The 22,020-nt window shown below is 42.6% G+C and overlaps 1 protein-coding gene and 1 pseudogene across 1 annotated transcript; one reads left to right on the top strand and one right to left on the bottom strand.

Moving 5' to 3' along the window:
* Positions 1–830: 830 nt before the first annotated feature.
* Positions 831–2,648, bottom strand: LOC148017165 (uncharacterized). The gene has a single exon (XM_087662565.1). The coding sequence runs from the start codon at positions 2,394–2,396 to the stop codon at positions 1,371–1,373; it is 1,026 nt and encodes a 341-aa protein (XP_087518691.1). The 5' UTR covers positions 2,397–2,648; the 3' UTR covers positions 831–1,370.
* Positions 2,649–20,446: 17,798 nt separating this feature from the next.
* Positions 20,447–21,386, top strand: LOC148017164 (uncharacterized; annotated as a pseudogene).
* The last annotated feature ends 634 nt before the right edge of the window (positions 21,387–22,020 follow it).

Genomic DNA, 22,020 nt, shown 5'->3' with positions numbered 1-22,020 from the left:
ACAGCATGTTGAATGACTAACTATCATTGATAAACTAGCTCAAAGATCATTACAATTTACATTGTTTATAGATCAAGTTCATAAAATCCATGTAATGTTAGGAATTTCTTAGTGATCTATAGATTTCCTGTAGTTTTATGCACAATGTAGATGAAGACCTACTATTCTAAAGTACACCTATTAGTTAGCCCCTTCTTTCTCATTCCAAACTAGAGCATAACATTTTATTGTGCTTCCACAATGGACAAGAAACTAGTTAGTATAAGAGCATATATCTTCTAACAAAAGTCATTTGAGATAGATTTTGGTGTGCCTTAATGCCTTAATGTATAAGCATTTGCCCTTTCATGAGAGAATATCTTATATAATGTCTCTTGTAGGATAATGTGGGTTGTTGCTTCAAGTCAATACTCAAATGAATAACATCATTGCCAAGTTTTGATGCATAGCCATAGCCCCTAAGATTGTGACTAGGTTCTGCTCTCGTTACTAGTATTAGTATCAGTATCTAGTACATAATTACATGTGATCATTTGTTAGTGGCTTAGTGACAACTACTAAGTCCAACTCATAAGCTTGCGTAACTGGGTTATAGCATAATGTTTAGGGTGGATGAGTTGGACCGATTGAAAACCATCACGTCAGCATAGAGATTATCATCATCATGATCGAGTCTGAACCATCAAGCAAGCAGGCTTATGGTGAGCGACATGATTACGTTCAGGAGTCCATTAATATAGCGTAAAGTAGGACTGATCATGGTCAGCCATCACCAATGTGCATTAATATGTTAAACCGAATCGTGAGAACTTGATGATAGATGCAGCATATGATCAGCGCGTAAAATTTCTGGATAGGATTGCAGCACAAATACAGGAAGCAGTTAATTAAAAGTACCTTCTTCAGCTTCCTATTTTAGTTACATGTTTTGATCAAGAGCTCGGAAGTAAGAAAGGGCTGCACCTCGCTGGCTTTGATGCAGCTGCAAGCTTTCCATTTTCACCGAGCTTGGGGTCCCGAATCACAAACTTGAAGTGGCCGGAGCCGATCATGTAGAATCCTCCAAAATCAGTCGATAATATGAGTGTGTTTCCCTTGATTTTTTGATCTCAAAGAGATCAGTCATGAGATATAATCACTACTATATACTTGATATACAGCAAAACTAGCTGGCTACTGTCGTTAGGGTACAACAATTAGATCCTGTACTGTTAAGGGTGATTATGTAAATCTGTACCTGCTTGAAGGTTGGGACGCTCCCTATATGGAGAGCTATATTGATGGTAATTGGAAGGGGGGAGGGAGGGAAGAGACCGGGTACGATGGTTTATTGCATGCTGTGAGATGTTATAATAGTACGTTTGAGCAGGTTACATGGTGTACTGTGAGAGATGCAGATGCGTATGGGAAGGAAGCTGGACGTGGAGATCGGGGGCCGGCAAGTGAGTAAGGGCCGAACTGGCGGCAGCAGCGGTTGCTGTAGAGCTACAGGCAGCTGGCAGTGAGGAAGGCAGCTGGGGCGGGGCACGTGTGGGCGACGAGGGGATGTGGCAGGAGGAGCTGGTGAGGCCGATACCTGCAGCTGGCGGTGCGGGCGGGGGGGCCCGGGGCGGAGGTTCGGAGTCCGGGGCGGGGGGCGGGCCGGGGCGCTTGCGCTTCTTCTTGGCGTAGGCGATGCCGCGGGCCTTGGCCTGGAGCTCCCGGACCTCGCGGAGGTAGAGGCGGACGGCACGTGTCCCGAAGGGGTTGGACTCGGGCTTGCCGCCGTGCTCCTCGAAGGCGGCGCGGAGGCGGCCGATGAGGGCGTCGAGGGAGCCCCAGGCCTGGCGGAGGGGACAGGGGCAGGCGGGCGGGGTGGGGTGGGGCCGGCCGAAATAGGGGCAGCCGCCCGTGTGGACCTTGGTCTTGCCGAACTGGTCGAGGTAGTGCAGGAACTCCAGCACGTGCCCGCTGCTGCATCGCGACATGGCCAGCGGCGGTCTCTGGTTTTTCAGATACTGCCCGAACGTGTTCCAGTCTCGCCTCTTCTGGGCCTCGTACCGGCTCGGGGTATTACTCGCTGCTGCAGCTGCAGCTCCCCCTCTCCCCGCCGCCCCGCCGCCCGCAGGCCCGGGACTCGAGCCCGCACCGACCCCCCCCGCCTGCTGTTGCTGCACCAGCTGCTGCTGGACCACCCTGCTCAGATCAAACCCCTGCACCATCCTACTATCCATCCCTCTCCCAGCCCCCTCCTGCAGCTGCTGCTGCTCCTGCGCCGGCCCCATAGACGTCGTCCCAAACTCCTGCATCATTATCGTCTCTATTGTCGTCCCCCCGTTCTGCATCATCCTCACGCCACCACCAGCACTGATTCTCTGATCGCCTCCTCCTTCTCCTTCTCCTCTGATCATCGACATCCTGCAGCTCACACGCCTTTTGATCCTCTGATCAGTACTCCATTCGGGGACCCTAATTAACCCCCGGATTACGTTCCACCCACGCCTTCTAATCCCTTCTTAGGTTTTTTTTGACCCTCCACTCTTTTTTTCACATTGGCAAACATCAATGATGCGGCGCAGCTCGTCCTGTGTGAATCCTACTTCCAGATTGGGCTACAACAGGGGCGCTAGATCTTTAAGCCTGGTGTACGAGAGAGAGAGAGAGAGAGAGAGAGAGAGAGAGAGAGGGGCAGTGGGGAATCTAAAGGATGACAAGCAAAAGGGAGGGGTAAATCATCATCATCACTGTGCGAACACACAGTGGGGGCGAGGAAAAAAGCCAGGATTTGATGGGGCGATGGATCGATGCGAGAGAGAGAGAGAGAGCGAGAGAGAGAGAGAGGAATTATTTTTTTCAGAATTGAATAAGCCCCCAATTATTATTTTTGCGATTTTTAAACGACCGAATTCGGGAAAGAAAAGTGGGGAAAATAAAGTTGCGACAAGATGGGGTACACATCCGGACGGGACGGGAGAGCCGCACAGGTAATTGTGCACTTGGCCTGTGGGGGCCCACGCTGGTTCCCCGCGCCGGGAGGGAAGGGCCCGGCGCGGTGCTGACGTGGTGGGGAGGGGCCACGAGATGTGATTGGACCTCGACTGGTCGCTCGTGGGGCAGGCTGACGTCACGGTGACGCGGCGAATCTACGATGCTTCCGGCAACTCGTGATGCGGGCCCCGCCATGGACCCTGGTGCGCATCCAGGGGCTCGAGACGTCTCTCTCCGCCTCCCGTTAAAGCCTCTCTCTCTCTCTCTCGCGCGCTAAAGCTTTTCTCTCTCTCTCTCTCAGTTCCCTCTCCCCTTGGCAGCCATTTCTGCAACCGCGCTCACGCACCCATTATGAAGATGCAGGCCTCGCGTACTTCGCAAACTGTTGCCTTCACTCGCCTTGTCCCCTTTGTCTCTGCCCCCCCCCGAGAGTCTCTGCAAAAGCTTCCTAGAGAGGACTCCAATCCAAAAAAAGAAAAGGCTTTCATGGCTCCAACCAATCCAAGTAAAAGACACATTGCCATCCTTCAGCCTTCCTTTTATGAAATTCCATCTTACTTCTATATCGATCCTTCAACACTTATTCTATATCGATAACATATATGATAGATATCTCAATATGGTTTTACCATTTTACCAAACAAGCCTCCTTTCATGAAATATCAATATCAATAACATATATGATATCTCAATATAGTTTCTAGCACTTACAACACAAGCCTCCTTCTAATGAAATTCAATCTTCCTTTCAAAAACCCTCCTTTTATGAAATTCGACATTCCTTTTTTTAAATCCCTCTTCTATGACATTTAGTCTTCCTTTTGTGAAATGTAAAGTAGGAATAACTTGCTTATGACAAGTTGATGTAATCACAGTGGCCTCCTTGCATTACATGAAAGCAGCATCTTAACTCTACAACCTATTCCACGTGCAAGTAAATTTCAAGTGTGTGGATACTTATGCTTGCCTTGACCTATATCATCTTGGGGCAAACTTTAGCTAAATCACTCATCAAGAGTGATGTACCAAATGTGTAATGGCCGTTCCATGAAAATGGACCTCATCTATCTTCCATCCAATGTGCTTCCTCTCTCTTATCATCACCTCATCACAACAGAGTCCAGCACAATCTCCACTTGCACATGGATAGTGGGGTGACTATTCCTAGAAGTCTTGTAGATCCTCCATACCTCTGTAAGAAGGCACTAAAACTACTTTAAAGATTTGAGGTAGAGATTCTAAATGGTCTAATGAAGAACAAAGCAGACTTTGATAGACAATGTTAAGTATCTCTTGGTAAGAGTTTGTTCTACTTAAATATATGATTAGTAGTAAGTATGATATATTAAGTACTTAAAATTTGAAAGCTAGCTGATGGCATTATTTGTAATATATTTAAGCAAGTAAATGGAGATTTAGTCTATGACTTGGATGCATGTAGAGGTGTGTGGGTGTATGTGTGTGCACATGCGCATGCATGTGTGCAATTTGAAAAAAAAAGTAAGTTTCTTAAGAAAAGAAGGTCATTTTAGAATCATTTTAGAGCTTGATAACTTGTAAGTAAAGGGGATTTTTAAAACCTTTTTGATGCACATGATATGGAAAGTTTCTTATAGGTGCATCCATGAAGTATATATGCATGTTTGCATTTTTGTATTTTTATTGTATGGCTATATCATGTAATCATGCATGTGTGCAAAAAGGTATGCATATATGAATGTATATGCATATGTACTCTGTACTATATATGTCTACATTGTATAATATCTGTACTAATAGATGGTTAAGGTGTATAAATTAAAAACCTTAAAGGTTTGTCTGTGTGAATGAACCTATACACTAAACAATATTCTGTATGAAAAGTAAATAGAAATGAAAGAAGGAATAATGTAAAGGGGCCAATCGTGTGATGGGGCCCAATTGTTTGAAACTTTTGAAGACAATAGTGTAGTGGCTTTATAGTAGTAAAATAGTTTTGAAGAAAACGTGCAACATTGGGATGGCCACCTGGTAAATATGTGGCTTGATTTTTCTCGAATGATTTAAGCATCGTCGTAATGTCAATTTTTGTAGTCGTGTAAGATCATTTTTTATTTTTCCCATCCAAGAAAACTTGTTGCACATGCTTATGCTGTTAAACTTGGAGATCTTTGCATGACAGATGCATAACATGTGTTACCATGAGGACCATTGAACTTGGAGACAACACACACACACACACACACACACACAGAGCATGCCAAAAAGTTCTCTACAAGCAAGATAAAATTCAAATAAACTTTTAGAACTCTCAGTAATATAACTATAAATTTAAGCAAATATGTAAACACTAAAGTCAATTTTGTAGGAGCACTAATCAAATATTCATGAGCAAATTTGGAAATGCAATCCACTAACCAGTGAAGGACCAATGTAATGTTGGGGAAGTTGCAAAAAGAGAGTGCAATCAAAAATCACACAACAAGGAGATCTACTCATATCGATGCTACATGCTCGACAGTTTTCACATCATCACTATAAGCACCACTATTATAGTCACTATTGCTATCACTAATAGCATCGTTCATATGATTGGTATAAATATCTCTATAAGAATCACTATTAGCGACACTATAGAACAGTCACTATTATCGTTGCTATTTGCCTCGCTATGTGATGCTAATAGCGACGCATATAGCGACGATTTATGATGCTAACTGCGATGCTAATAGCGATGCATGTAGTAAATTTGGGATGTTAATAGCGACGGTTACAAGGAAAAAAAAATTGTGGCAGGATTATGTGCTTTGTTTGGGCCATATAAAAGAGTTACAATAAAAGTGTACAATGGTTATCTCCATGAAGGCAAAGTGTACTTGAATCCATAAGACTAATACATAAAATAAATACAAGATCACATAATAAAAGCGATGGTATAATCATGGAAATATACAAAGGATGATAATAAGATAGTGTATAGAAAATTCCTACATAAATCACATAACAAAAAAAGAAAAGAATGTGCGCTCCACGGATCCAAGGGCGAGCTATAGATCCTCGCCATCCGGAACATCGTCCTGCTGCAAAGAAGCATCGAACGGACTCTACAAAAAAAGGAACAACTATACATCAGTCCACCATACAATAATGTATTTTATTTTAATTAAAATTAGTAACTACGGACAATAAAGATGAGTGACTTACTGGGCCGCCACGTCCATACAATCGGTCGATCAATGCCGTGAGACCATGTCTCTCTGCATATCGAGTCTCTAGGCCGTTGGAATCGCGGTTTGTAATGGAGTGTTGTAAACAAAACAAAATACAACTGTTAGAAACATGATTGTCAGTACAAGGGATATTGTAAAAAAATAAGCAAGCAGAACAAAAGAAAAAATTACAAAATCCTCTAAATAAGTCCTATGGCCGTCACTCCCAAGATGATGGATCACTCCTACCTCTAGTCATGCCCTCACCCACCTCGCGCTGCTGTCTTCAACATCTTAGAGAATCTGTAGCCTCCTCCCTGAGTCGGCACGCCAGTCATTTGTGTCAGCCACTCGGGCTTTGAGGCCCCACTCTTAAGTGCCTTGTGTGCGTATGATCGTCTATGTGACATGTACATACGCATGCACTCCATCATCCTGCCTATGAAAAACCTATCTGCTGCGATGGGTACTACAAACTCCTCATACAAGAATGCTACTACACTACAACAAAAACGAGGCATAGACGTGCATGTTAGATGCGCAAAGTCGGGCGCGTCTATCAGAGCATCTATAAGTGCGTGTAAACATGCGTGTAAATAGACACGCATTTTGCGTCTATATATCTGCGCAAATAGACGCTAATATAGACGCGCCAGCAGACGCACAATTATTTAACCACCTAAAATTAGCAATTCACATAATTAAAAAACCAAAGTTAATAATTATTTAACCACCTGAAATTGATTCTTGAGATTGCACATGTGCGCATGATAAAAACCATAGAATTAAGAATACACATTGAATCATTGAATTAAAAAAATAGAGTTAATAATTACTTTTTCATTGCTCTCTAATGAATGGCAGTTCCTCCAGTTGACAAGCCTTATATAAGTAATTAGCGGCAAGCGACAGAAACCTTACAATTAGTAGCAAGCATTGCAATATGTATCTCGTAATTTCTCTACGTACTTGAAGATGATAAAAGATACTTCCTTTTTATTATGGAAAATTCAATTTAGCTTTAAAATTGACTATTGATTCTTGAGTATGCACGTGTGCGCATGATAAAAAGCATAGAATTAGGAATACACATTGAATCAATAAGCAAATTAAGTATGTTACAGTGAATGATCCATCTAATCTTCAATGAGATCAGCCCTTGCTAAACTATCTACTTCTAGGTCTATGTTACCAAGAGGTAACAAAACAAATAAGTCTATCCCACTATCAGATGTGTTACTATATTGCTCAATAACTTCATCAATATCATCGACAATCACATTATTGTCTTCTTCTGTGTTTCCTTGAACATCCTCGCGAGGTTCATCTTGTACTATATCATGTATATCATCCATTATGGTGTCATCATGCACATCATCATTAATTGTTGGATTGCCATCTACTATCTCCATGTCGGTAATATTACCATATATTGGTTTTGAACGATTAGATATAGGGATGACATACCACCATCGGTTATTTTTTACCATTGGATGATACACAACCTGTATTTGAAAAACAAAAGCAAAAAACTTAAGTACTTATTATATTGTGTATATGTATCACATGTATACATATAAAAAAATTAGCCTTTGCATATATACCTGCTCGCATTGTTGAGGTAGTACTAATGTGTCATTCTTGTTTTGGTGAAATTTTGTAGAGTCAATGATTACAAAACCACTTGGATGACGTCTAATTATGCAATGCTCACCATTTGTTACCACTTCTTTAAACCACTTCACATCCAGTACATATATAAAGAATCGTCTGAAGTCAAGCTTCAGAATATCTTGGATCAAGCCACAATAACCTTCCATGGTACCATTGGCATCCTCGAAGTGAGCAAGGACACCACAATCTTGGGTATTTCTCTTTTCATCTATACGTTGAGTTCGAAGATGTTTACCCTTACACCAAAGTGCATTGAATAATGTGCACTAGTAGTAAAAGATAAAAGATCAAACATGTCAATTATTTATATAAAATAAAACTTATAGAAACAAATTAATTGATAGTATGTCTCACCTTTGATAAGCAACCTCGTGCGTATTCCCACTCTTCTTGAGATATATTAATTTCCTCCTCTTTTTCCATTCTCTCCATTTCCTCATGTAACCAATCTATATCAATATGACGTGGGAGCACATTTAGGTGATCTAGAAATGAGACATTACGTCCATATCTAGTGCGAAATTCTTGTCTTTCACTTTTTCTTCTTTTCCTTGCTTCATTATATAGTGTTACCCATTTGCTCATTATATCACTATTGAGCACACAAAAACTTTTTAACTTATGAAGTTCTTCTTTTGTTAGCACTTTACTAATTCCTTTTCCTTGAGGTACTATAGAGGTCATCCTCAAGTCTTCATCATCTTTCCATAGTCGTGGTTGAGAGGGATCCACTTCAACAAGATATTCAGAGATATAAACAAGGGATGATTGCACTAACCAACCCTCAGCCATGCTTCCCTCAGGCCATGCTTTTTGCCTCACAAAATCTTTCAAGGTTTTCATGAAGCGCTCAAGAAAAAACATCCGCCTTACATGAACTGCCCCACAAAGTGTGATCTCATCAATCAAATGTACGAGTAAATGTAATTGAGTAGTCAAAATGGATCGAGGAAAAATTTCCTCCACCAAACAAACCACCTCAACAGATAATACTCGAGCATCTTGCAATGTGTTTGGATCAATTTCCTTCGAGCTCGCGTATCTGTCAAGATGTATTTGAGAATTGTTTATTTTTGTGTAGAAATTCAAAGATATATAATGAAAAAATACAATGTATACACACCTCACAAGCTCTCCCATCTTGTAAATGATATCACGTACATCTTTGGATACACAATGGGATATGCTAGTAGAAAGTACGAACTGAATGTAAACAATATTCATAGATCAAATTATTAGTTGAACAAAAAGTCATCATACCCCAAAGTTTACACATAGTTACTCCACTAATTACTATATTCATGGTTAGAGATACCCTTACTTGAATCATTTTGTGCCAATCGTGGAACTTCAAACCAAATAGTTGCTCCAGACCTCTTTTCTTTTTCTTTATGAAGGCTCCCTTGAGACATCTCATACATCCTCTCCAGGAGAAGCAAATCTAACACTTTAGCGAGGTCGCCTAATGTAGCAAACATACACATTGCTCCATCACGCATTTGGTCAAACAAGTAAAGAAGCTTTGACCGCTTGATTAGCACCACCTTCTCCAAGCTAGATGTCACAAGTATCGCTTGAAAATGTCCAAACTTGGTCAAAGCTTGAATTTTCATGATTATTTCTTGCCCTTCTGGTGAGTCCTTCTTATGGAAGACCACCAAATCTGCAACAAGATTACCAATATACTCCTTCAAAGCTGAATCCTTGCATTGATCGGCATGTCGAGCTCCTCCTTTCCTTGATGCAAACTCATCTATATAAAGTATGTCCTAAACGACAAAGTCAAATCAAACAATATATTTAGCGACTAACCTAGAGTTATCAAAAAGCGATGAAAACTTGATGATAGGGTGCTTTCGGGTCCCTTGAGTCCACCAGTGAAATCTTGGCAAAAAATGATGCCTACAGCTACCCTGTCCGAAGTCTAGCGTCTAGGGCCACTTTTTGAAATCTTGACTAAAAATGATGCCCATAGCTGTCTGGCGTATCTGGGCCCCCAGATGCCAGACTTCGGACAAGGCAGCTGCAGGCATCATTTTTTGCCAATATTTCACCGGTGGACTCTTGGGGACCCGACACACCCTATTGTCAAGTTTCATTGCATAAAAATATATGGTAATTAGAAATATCACCTTCTCCAGATCATCTTGTATCTTCATTTCCTCGTGTGTCAGGGAGGCATCTCTTTGGGCAGAGAGATCTACAAACTCCTTGCTAGGAAGCCGGGGCCTTGGTCGAACAAATCATGCTGTAATGCTACAAATTCAGTATCTGGCACAAGGTAATCTTCTTCAACCGAGGTAATATGCTCCTGTGCTGCTATGATCGCTATCACATTATCTAAGCTTGTGCCATCATATCTTCCAATCTCTGCCATTGTTGGCTGCACATCCATGTAATCATAATCGATCAGGTCTTCCATTGAAACCCTGACTAGGATAGAAAACAACTCTTCTTCCTTTATTTCCAAGTATTGCAGTACATCTGATAGAAGCAAGTATTGTACACCATCTACTTCAATGGGTGTCAAGGAGGCAAGGTTGCGTTTGTGGACTTGCGGCTATTCTAAAGAAGATGGCACCATGAGAGCCAACCCTTGCTCTACCACCACTTGATGTTCCTCTTCAACATTTATGAGCTCTTCAACCGGTTCTTCTCTCGTGTATGTGATAGAAATAGCCTGTGGAGTTGTATCTTCATCGCTCTCCTCCTCTAGGGGTGTATCCAATGCAAGGAGGTAAATTGCCAATGCGCAATCACACTCCACAAGATCCAAAGGTGATGTACATGGTGTACTTCCCATCGGAACAATGCATACTCTATGTGAAGGATCCATATGGGCCAGACACCTATTCACCACTTTTTGGTGATTCTTCCCTACTTGAAATACCATAAGCTATTCCAGAGGCACCCAAGTCATGTCAGATCCCTCGATAGAGTATGTGCATATAGCAATGGTGTTCACAAACTCTTCCAAAACCTAAAGAGGGGGATGCAGCGATGAGAGCATGCTTTCAAGGTTGAAGTTCTTAGAGAAAACCTGGAATATCTCGTCACCCTGGTTGGCAAATATAGTCTCGTGGATCCACTCATCAAAGTGTGCGTAAGCATCCATCGCAGGCAGGAGGGATGTGGTGGATATAAAGAGATGAAGAGAGAAAGTGTGAAATGAAACAATGAAACAAGAACTAAACTAGTTCTACATTAAAAACCTTAAGTTTTAAACCACTAAGGGTTGTTCGCATACAATATTTAGTTATGGCTTTACTTACATCTCTGTAAAGTTTATATACATATGTAAATGTGTTGATGTGGAAAGTGTATAACAAGTGTATGATTTTGCATAAATACCATAATTTTTAAATATTAAAAGTTTGTAAACGACAATATTCTATTGACCAAAAAAATCCAAGAATTTATAGGTGTTGGATATTACAACTTGTGATGTTTGGATTTTGAGGGAGACTCTTCAATTTCTAAAATATATGGAGCCACACACTTTCCACTGGTAATAGTATCCTCAACTCGGCTTAAAATTTTTCTACCATCTAGTTTAAAATAGAAGTTAACAGGTGGATTCTGCATTAACATTGTAATTTCTTGGCGCATTATACTCAAGGGCCAATCATCCTCCATTTGCAACACTTGGGGCTCGCGGCCCTCACAAATGACAGCAACATCCATAGCTGCACTTTCACGCATGTCTTGATCAAGGCACAACCATTTACCCTTGAGCATCCTCCATCTACGATACTTGAACACTAGGAATAAAGTTTGTCGTGCGACAAAGTACCTGTAATTGGAAAGGAAAGTTAGTCGATTCATCCCAAAGTAAGATAATAGTCAACTAAGAGAGAAAATTGCAATTGGTATGAACCAGCTTAGATATACATTCTTTGAGCTAGTGCTTGGCTTCATAGAATTCAATATGTCTGCTGAAATTTTTGTGCTACACATGTGCAAAATGTCGCTATTACACAATGGCCATTCTATGCTATTGAGATTCGATATGTGCATAGAGTCAAGGGTTCCATATTCTCAACTCCCCTTGGGCAATATGTACTTGGAGTCATAGAAAAAAACAAGGTCCTCTGCGAGTTGCTTAGCTGTATACCCCTCAAAGAGCAATCTACCGATTTTGAGGTGGTAACACTTAGAAGAACCAGTGAAACTCTCAAGATTTTGCCACTCACAGCAATCCGAAGAGTATACTTCTGTAAATATGAGACAAGTTGTTACATAGGTATCATGAAATTTCTCATTCTCAATGAGTTACAAATACTTAATGTTTGCAATGTTTCGTTGAAAGGGCACAGTGGGCGCAATATGTATTTGTTTTTACATGAATACATGTTGTACAAATGCCTCTGTTACAAGGTGATAATCAACATTCCTTTGTTTCAGAGCTAAAATTTTACCCTTCCAGTGCTTTGATACATATGCAATTGTAGATGCTTTCACCCTGAAAGCTCCCTTCATACTTGGACGCATATATACCGAAGACGAGCAATGATACGTATTAGTGATCCAATTCCCTTCTTCATCTTTTATATTACGTACTTCTATCGGGAGAATGCTTGTTCTTCTCTCAAGCATTATAACCTATGCATTAGATGTAAATAAGTATGTATTAATCCCTAAATAATAAGCATTTTAAGTCTGTCCAGTAATCACCAATATGCCATACAAATCACCATGGCATTAAGAGATGTTTACTCTTTTGTAAACAGACATAAACATTGATATCGAAACACATGTGGATATATACATCAACACAAAGTATAGATTTAATTTCAAGACATCACTTTAATCATACAATTTACACGAAATATAATGAAAAGAATAGCACAAGAATACTCAGAGAATTTTGCCTAAATAAATTTTATTATAATGAAGAGAAGTCTGATTTGACTCAATACATTGTATGAAATATGGGTATTATAGAGTAGTTGTTACAAGGATAGCAGCCACATGGCATGCAAATCTTAACAGACACATTGGATTGACACATGAGATATTCTAAGACTGAACACATTGTGTGTTATATGGATGATATGATACAAGAGTTATGGATCATTGCCAATTGACATGGAGATCCAAATGGACACATAGGACCAATAAAGCAGAGGATTTTTGAACCATCGACTTCCAACAGATCCATATCATCCAACACAAAGGAATCACTCATCACATCAAAATAGTTGATCGAGAGTTATATGCTTCACCTAAACCTTGTACAATACCCCCTTTTAACAAAAATACTTGCATGAATCTCTTTTAGCAAAAAATATCTAGATAACTACATGAATAGAAGCAATACAAAACAGGGCCGATTCACCTATAAGCTGATCTGCTGAAGATAAGATTGAATCATTGCTAATTAAAACCCATTGCAAATGATGGACATAAGAAAACATCAATCCCATCAAATATAAAAGTCACTAATTAAATGAAAAAATTTTAGCACCACAAAATATGGCAGATTTACTTGTAAATTGAGCTACAGAATCTCTGCTCTACCTTGTGTTAAGTGCTGCAACAACAATTGATCCTTAAGTTAGAACTAGCATCAAACCCAATTGTATAGATAGTAGAAAAGGGATAATGCAGAGAGGAAGAAAGAGAGAGTGTGTGAGCACACGAGAGAGAGAAAGAAATGAGCACATATCCAATCTTGCCCAAATTGATCTCTGCAAAAGATAATTTTGCAAGAGTTAGTATTTACATGAAGGTATACTGAAAAAACAATAGAAAAGAGAAAACATAGAGAGAGAAAGAGAGAGGAAGAGAGACACACACTACAAGATATAGACCTTATACCGACGTTTAAAGCGACGAAAATTCAAATAACAAAATTTGCCCCTGTCATCGCAAAAAGCATTGTTATTGGCGACGCCATAGAATAGTCGGTATCAGCATCGCTACCAGCGTCGCTGATAGTGATGGTTTGCGACGTATATAACGATGCCAATAACGACGCGAGCAGTAAAATTTGCGACGCTAATAGCGACGGTAACAGGGAAAAAAAATTTGTAGGGCAGCACATATAGCACTGTGTGCTTTATGAGAGCCATACAAAATAGTTTTTGCATTGTACAATGTGCTTGCAAACAAAAACAATGTATACTGAAATCATAAAACTGATATATGAAATAAATACATGATCGCATAATAAGTGATTGGTACAATCATGACAAGATATCACTAATACATAAAAAATGTCTACATAGATCAGGCGACTCAAAAATAAAGGTGTGTGAGCTCCACAGATCCAAGGGCAAGCTACATATCCTCGTCCCCTGAAGGCTCATCCCGTCACAAAGAAGCATCGAACGGACTCTGCAGAAAAAGAAACAATACATCAATCCACCATACAATAATGCATTCAAATATCTCACGGTAACTACAGACAAGAAAGATGAGTGACTTATAGGGCCACCGCGTCTATACAATCGGTCGATCAATGAAGTGAGACCATGCCTCTCTGCATATCGAGTCTCAAGGCCAGTCGGATCGCGATTTGTAATGGAGTGCTGCAAAGAAAAGAAAACGCTAACTATTAGAAACATGATTGTCAGTACAAAGAATATTTCAAAAAAAGAAACAAGCAAAATAAAAGAAAAACTTACAAAGTCCTCCAAATATGTCCTGTGGCCGCCACTCCCAAGATGATGGACCACTACGGCCTCAAGTTGTGCCCTCGCTGCCTCGCACTGCTAAGTCCAACGTCCTGGAGAATCTGTAGCCTCGTCCCTCAGTCGTCGGTGCCAGTTATCTGCATCTAACCACTTGGGCTTTGCAGTCCCACTCTTGATTGCCTTACGTGTGTCGGATCGTCTATGTGACATGTATACACGCATGTAATCCATCATCCAGTCCATAGAGAATCTATCTACTGAGACTGGCACTGGAAAATTCTCGTGCAAGGATGCTACTATGTAGTCCTTGCTTCCCTCCGGTATGTTCTTCCAATGATCCAAGACGTTGTGCCGAAAAACTTGTTGGCACAACTCTCTCATGCGAGCTATCACCCTCCTCCCTTCATCATTCATGATGATGGCTCCTGACCTACTATCGACTAGATATCCATAACCCCCTTGGAGTCTGCCTAAGAGGGTCCTCTCCCATCTGCGTCCACGCTCCTGGGCATATCCAGGAGACCCTTGTGCATCTGGTGTACCGACCGGGGTAATATCTCTCAGAGTGGCACCCACAAGGATGCCACCTACTCACGACTGCGCAAAAGCCGGAGTAACTGGAGTAGACGTCCCCACAGGTCTAACAAATCCCTGAGGTGACACACCTCCAGCTGAACAATGAGATAGAGACACTGCGTCCATGCCTCCACAGTATCCACCTGAGCCTGAGCCACGCTCCCTAGAAGGGCCATGAGAGTGAGGAGTCGCACTTGTATCCTGTGTTGACCGAGGGCTCACTATCTCTGTATCTCTGCAGCATCCCCCTGATCCCGATGCACTCTCTCCCTCTGGCCCAAGTCATGAGCGTCGAGCTCATCTGCTCGAAGCCGAAGCATCTGATCGTGCTGAAGTAGATCTAATAGAGCGCCCTCACGAAGACTGAGACAACTCCTGGTCTGCCATATCTCTGAATCTCGCGATCTGGTTTGGAGACATGCATGTGAAGATGTCCTATAACTCCTCATCGCTCATTCCTTGACTCATCCTGAAAATGTCACCTACACAGACAAAAAATGATGTTAGAATAATCAATTTAAATCATACAAAGCACAATAATATAAATCAGTTTAAAAAAATCTCACTTAAAATGTATATCTTATGTACCCTTATAAGCGATTGGTCAACGAATTAAGTGGATACTCCAAGTATGAAGTATCCTATGGTCCCATGTTAATCTCCTGACACAACTCCGCATATACTGAAAGGTCGATAGACATGTTACCACAAAAGAATGAGTCCACCTCATTCTCAAAGAATTCGATATCCACAATCGTGTTTAGATCCATTGCTCGTCGCTAGCTCTCTTGCTTAAACCTTGCCATGATACCACTGTCCATTGTGGAGTGCATTTTGTCAATACGCTTTACGCGAAAATGCCGTCCGCGTGACCACGCTGCACTATATATTTTGTACTGTACATTGAAACACTCAAATTAGATGTCACATATAAAATTTAGATACGACAGATTCTAAACCCCTTATCACCTTTGGACTACATCCCCTCGAGAATTCCCACTCCTCCATTGAGACCTTTGTCCCTTCAGAAGACGTTGCGGTCAAAGCTCCATGCAACCATCACATTGACATGAACTGCGGCATGTCCTCCATGCCTTTGGGATATCAAATCGGTCGATGATGCATACTATGTCAGAATTCAGCTTGCGCTTTCTCTCAATCTTGCCTAGCGATCTAGTACTTGGTGAGCCACGTCTCCATAGAGGCATGGTGCAATAACCAAAGCGATTCACCTTCTCTTCCATTGAGGCATCAATTCTTTTTTCTACCCCATTTTCAACCACCACATCTCCAGTCAATCTATCATCGTCCTTCAGCGACTATAGCATTTCATTGTCTGGTTCCATCATTGGTAGCCATTGTGAAATATGCACTAGCGCCTCAGACACCAGCCAACCTTCAGTCATGCTACCTTCTGGCCGAGCTCGTTGTCACACAAAGCCTTTCAGGGTTTTCATGAAGCGCTCCAAGAAGAACATCCATCACGTATGGACAGGTCCAACAATCTCTACTTCATCTACAAGATGCACAAAAAGGTGGATTTGTATCGTGAGCATGCTGGTAGGCAGGTATTTCTCAAAGAGACAGACCGTCTCCACTGCTCCCCGTCTTGTGGATTCAGTAGAGGACGTCTTAATCTCCTTCTTTGAGATCCATTGCACCAAAGTCGACAACTTGTAAATGGCCCCACGTATTTTTGGAGCAAGGCATCCTGCGATCGCGATCGGTAGTACAAACTGCCACAAATGAGAAAGCATTATGAATAATGGCTACATTTCAAATAGCAAAATGCCCACGCCAATTACAATCCATTCGTAGTACAAACCTGACATATCTTATGCCAGTCATGGGAGTTTAGCCCTGATAATTGATCGTCTTTAGAAAATGCAGATTTGAGAGAAGGCATCCTACCCATCGGAGTGCAGATAGACTTGATTAATTGCTTCACAATGCGCTCTTCTTTAGTGGACAAAACCCAAGGAGCGCGAGTAAGCTGCACGTGACCATCAGCACTCGACTGCGGCCAAAGTGCCTCCATCTTACCTACCTCCTTTAAATCCATTCGTACCCCTATAGTGTCTCTCTTTCCTATGATGTGGTCCCATAACAAGCTGCCCACATTCTTGAAAATATGCATGGGATCCAACACCTGTAAGTGGGTCCAATATGGTAACTCGTAGAAAATTGAGAACCGTCACATTCCATTTGGATGTGATTCTATGTGGACCATTTTTAGCTCGTACCAGCTTGCGGCGTTCATACGTGTTGGAGGTCGTCCAAGAAAACCTTCCCTGAGTTCATGATCCTCTGGCAAGAAAGCAGCGTGTCCTTGATATACCATCTTCTTCATGGTTCGTGACCTTCGAGAGTCCGCACAATGGACATGCATGATAACCTGAGGTAACCAGACCTGTTCCAACACCACGACCTAGTGAACACTTACTTGAACGAGATAAAATATAGATATTACCAGCGAGAACGGAGGCCTGCTCACTTGAGCACTCTCCGAATCCCGGAAAGTCATGCATCGTCCACATGAGAATGGCTCGAATATTGGCTAACCGCTGACTATCGCGCCTGCTCATATCTTGCACGGTGACCCCCTCCTCCCACAAAATCTTAAGCTCATCGACTAATGGACGAAGATACACGTCCATAATTTTAACTTTGTAGCAGCTGGGGATGAGCAAGCTAAGGATGAGATGTCCTTTCTTCATAGAAATCCATGGAGGGATATTGTAGTTGACAAGGACTATAGGCCACACATTGTAAGAAGTTGAGCGCAGACCGAATGGGTTCACGCCATCCATTGCAAGACCGAATCGAAGATTCCTTGGCTCTCGAACAAAGCCTGGGAAGGTAGAGTCAATGTGGCTCCATGCGCGTGAATCCGTTGATATTCGTTGAACTCCATCTATGGACCTATTCTGTACATGCCACGTTGTCAAGCTCGCCATGTCGGACGCACGAAACATGTGGTTTATGCGAGGGATAAGCGGAAAGTGTTTGAGCAAATTTTGAGGGATGGTTTGCCATTGCAAGTCATGTCGATACTTGTGAGCACCACACTTTGGACATGTCTCAGTCTCGTATTCTCCTCGAAATAGTATGCAATCGTTGATATATATATGGATGTTATTGTAGTCCATGCCAAGCTTTCGTAAAACATGTCGTGCATCATCACGAGACTCAGGCATGGTATTTACAGGTGGTAATATATGATATTTCAAAAACCTAAAAAAAATCATTAAACACCTTGAAAAAGCACAAATGTTTGTAATAATAGTGCAAAAAAAAAAATCAATGAAGTGTATGTACAAGGTACCTGAACAACTCAGTCACACTCGTATCGCTCCACCCGTATTTTGCTTGCACACTTGAAAGTGCAAGCAGTGTCTTTAGCCGAGATACTCGGCACCCATCATATAATGGTATGGATGCTTCCTCTCTAAGTGGATCAGAAGTCTCGACATCCATGGGAATCAATGCATCGATCATTGCCTCCATCTCAGGCTCCAAGATTGTAGGTAGGTCTGGAAGGTTACTTGTCTCCTCTGGCATTGACGATATAGATTGGCCTTGTGAGTGGTGGATTGGCTCCTGCACTCCATCCATCGCACGCCCACGTACTCTTCTAATTGTCCGCAAAGGGTGCACTTCCCCTTGGGATGAGACATCACCTCCCTGGATAGAAAATTTGCCAGCGAGACCCAATCTTATTGTATATAGTACTCAATTAGCTTGCGAGTACAATGCATGATTGATATTATCTTCAAATTACCGTTTGCTAAAAATACGCAATCGCCTGATCAATGATCTCAGATTGAGACTCGCCAAATCGTCGTATGTGTTCTATAGACAATCGACGTTTTCGTCTAATTGCCAGCTTACATTGAGAGCAAGGACATGGGACACGCTGATTAAGATACACCTCGTGATCTTGAAAAATAGGACCTTCTTCATTTTCCATTTTGTCTACGTTACAACAAACAATTTGTTTTTGTTATCATTCTTTTTTTCTCTTAGATTGTTATCCTCTCCTTCCATCTCTCTCTTTTTCTATGACCTAGCATATAGTATCATAGAACACTAGTATTTAGTACCTAGTACTCAGTACCTAGCACATAATATTTCGTTTTCTCTCTTTCTCTCCCTCTCTCATTTCCTCTCCCTCCCTCACCCTCACCCTCTCTTTCTCTCTTTCCCTATTAGGTTTAATGATTTTTCTCTTTTTCTCTCTCCTCTCTCTCTCTCATTCCTCTCCCTCCCTCTCTCTTTTTCTTTCTCCTCTCTCTCTCATTCCTCTCCCTCGCTCGCTCTCTCTCATTTCTTTTTCTCTCTCCTCTCCCCTCTCATTTCCTCTCCCTCCCTCGCCCTCACCCTCTCTTTCTTTCTTTCCCTATTAAGTTTAATGGTTTTTCTCTCTTTTTTCTCTCTCCTCTCTCTCTCTCTCATTTTTTTCTCTCTCCTCTCCCTCTCTCATTTCATTTTCTCTCTTCCTCTCCCTCTCTCATTTCCTCTCCCCTACGCCAAATCCCTGTGTCTACCTCCAATTGCACTGCCTGCCTGGCCCCTGGTTTACTTGATTGCGCCTCCGCCTGCTCTAGCTAAGCGCCGCTTGCACGACCAGCTCTGCCCCTGTCGTGTGAACCGAGCTCCACTAGTGCCCGCCTGATTTGCCCGCTAGTCCAGTTCGATCTCTAGCTACGAAATTCAAGGAGAAAGCAGCATCGACCGGCGGTTGGAACAACGGCCTGGAGCTAAAGACTGAACTAGGGAGGAATCAACAGCAGACAACATTGGCTGAGCCCAGAGCACGGACCTCAACTGCGACGCTGAAAGAGCACGGACCTCAACACTCCACTGCAAGATCCTGGAACGAACAGCCTTGTGACAGAATTATCTTGTTGGAGCTTTCAAGCAGCCATGTACAGTCTCAATCAAGTTTACAGATGCAGAAACACGAAAGCAGGCCTCCATTCGTAAAGAAAATGGTCTCTCCTCAACATTTCCTGTCTTTCACAGTAGAGAGACAGTAGCAGGGGAGGTGTGGATAGATCCATTGCCAGGCAAGAGAGTGGAGCACGTGGGTGTGAAAGTTGAACGTCTTGGGCAAATAGAGTTGTCTTTAGAAAGAGGTCATGTATACGACTTCACATCTTTGGGCATTGGAGGATTTTGCATTTTTGCTCTCGCTTTTCATGCTCTAAAACAGCCTGCCCAGCCTGGGGTCACATACATTCAGATTCGTAGTGTGCAGGATTTTTTTGTTCTTCCAAAGGGTTACACATTGTCAAGCTTAGAGGCATTGCAGAAGGAAGGCTCCTAGAATGTGCAAGCTGGGACAGCATTTGTGGATGTGCAGTTTCAGGAGGAGGTGAAAAGTGGGAAACTTTCTTCATTGAAGGTGGTCTCTCTGACATTCAACAGGTCTATCGAGGGGGCTTTTTCCTCGTGAGGCGACATGCCGCTCGAGCTCCATAACGTGGAGCTTCTAATCAGCCAAGCTATCAAGGAGGCGAAGAAAGATTTCAAGAAGGATGCGGATAATGGCTTGAACCAAGAAACCCGCCGGCTCCATGAGAGGATCCGGCGACTGGAGGAGATGGTGAAGACACTCACGGAAGAGAAGAGGGATCTCAAAACCGACCTGGACAAGCTACAAACGGAAGTGTCACATCTACGGGAGGCAAGAGAGGACGCGGATTTCAAAGCGGACCTCCGAGAGGCTATCACGAAGGAATGCCGAGAGGACCTCCAGGTATGCATTAAAACCGAAGTTGAGGCTTCGAGAGAGGGATGGGAGGAAAAAATCAAAGCAAACATGAAGGAAGAATTAGAAGGGAATAAGGAGGGGTGGATTGAGGTAGTGAAGAAGAACATTAAGAAGGAGGTCCAGGAAGAAAATAAAAAGGAGGAGGTAGTCTGGGTTCAGGAGACCTTAGAGGAGGAGAGGCTCAGGAACGCGCGTAGATTGAACGTGCGTATTATCGGGCTCTCCGAAGGGGCTTCTCCGGAGGAGGACGCACGCGGGCTATGCACCCAACTAGGGTACACGAGCATGCCCTTTACTCAAGCATGGCGTGCAGGACGAGATACTACCAGGGTCAGAGCTCTGATATTACATATGAGCACACCGGAGGACAGAGCCACTTTCTTTCGGAAGCGGGTTTTGCTCCGAGGGATGACTAGGGCTCCCATCTTCATGGATGAGGACCTGACTCAAATGCAGATTGCACACAGACGAGCATGCATGCCACAGATACTCCAAGCACGTAGAGAAGGCCGTAAGGCCTTCTATCGAGATGGCTAGATTTTTATAGATGGACGCCCCACCAAATAGGGGGGCGTGGCCTATGAGACGAGGCAGAGGACTGTACAGGAGACCCCGATACATATGGCAGTTTGGAACTGCAACAGCTCCCTATGGTCACGACTGGACAGACTTGAGGAGATTTTACCCGATCATGATGTTATATGCCTCACAGAGACACATGAGAGCCCAGAGAGAGGGCTCCCACGCATTATAGGATTTGAGTGGGTATCTGCATACCGGGCTACTACTAGGCAGAGCACATCTAGGGGCTCAAGAGGGGTGGCAGTTCTATTCCGTCAGGGGATACAGAGACATATCCAGTTAGTGAGATGAGATGAGGAGGCCAGTTACATATGGATCAGAGTGCAGATATTAGATGAGAGATGGATCTATATGGCAGTATGCTACTTTTCACCACGAGGGTCCAGATATGCTACTAGGCAGGGTGATATTCAGGCCAGAGATTCCCCCTCCCCTTATTCACAGCTCTCAGAGGACATTATTCTATATTCTAGTTTGGGTGAGGTCTTCCTTATGGGGGACTTCAACGAGTGCACACAGAGCCGACAGTGTGAGAGTTTTGATATGGAGCAGCCAGAGATCATGAGAGCATTAGACCCTAAGGAGTTGGGGATCAGTAGGGAGTCAACAGATACTGGGC

Source organism: Lygodium microphyllum, chromosome 22, assembly GCF_053477565.2.
Source record: "Lygodium microphyllum isolate KBCC chromosome 22, Lygodium_microphyllum_v1.1.10, whole genome shotgun sequence".
NCBI classification, from domain to species: domain Eukaryota; kingdom Viridiplantae; phylum Streptophyta; class Polypodiopsida; order Schizaeales; family Lygodiaceae; genus Lygodium; species Lygodium microphyllum.
Note: the sequence above shows the minus strand (reverse complement) of the source record. Positions and strands in the feature narration are given on the sequence as shown.

Bases quoted from the DNA above. Each gene is read 5' to 3' on its own strand.
- LOC148017165 (XM_087662565.1), bottom strand. From the start codon at position 2,396: ATGTCGATGATCAGAGGAGAAGGAGAAGGAGGAGGCGATCAGAGAATC.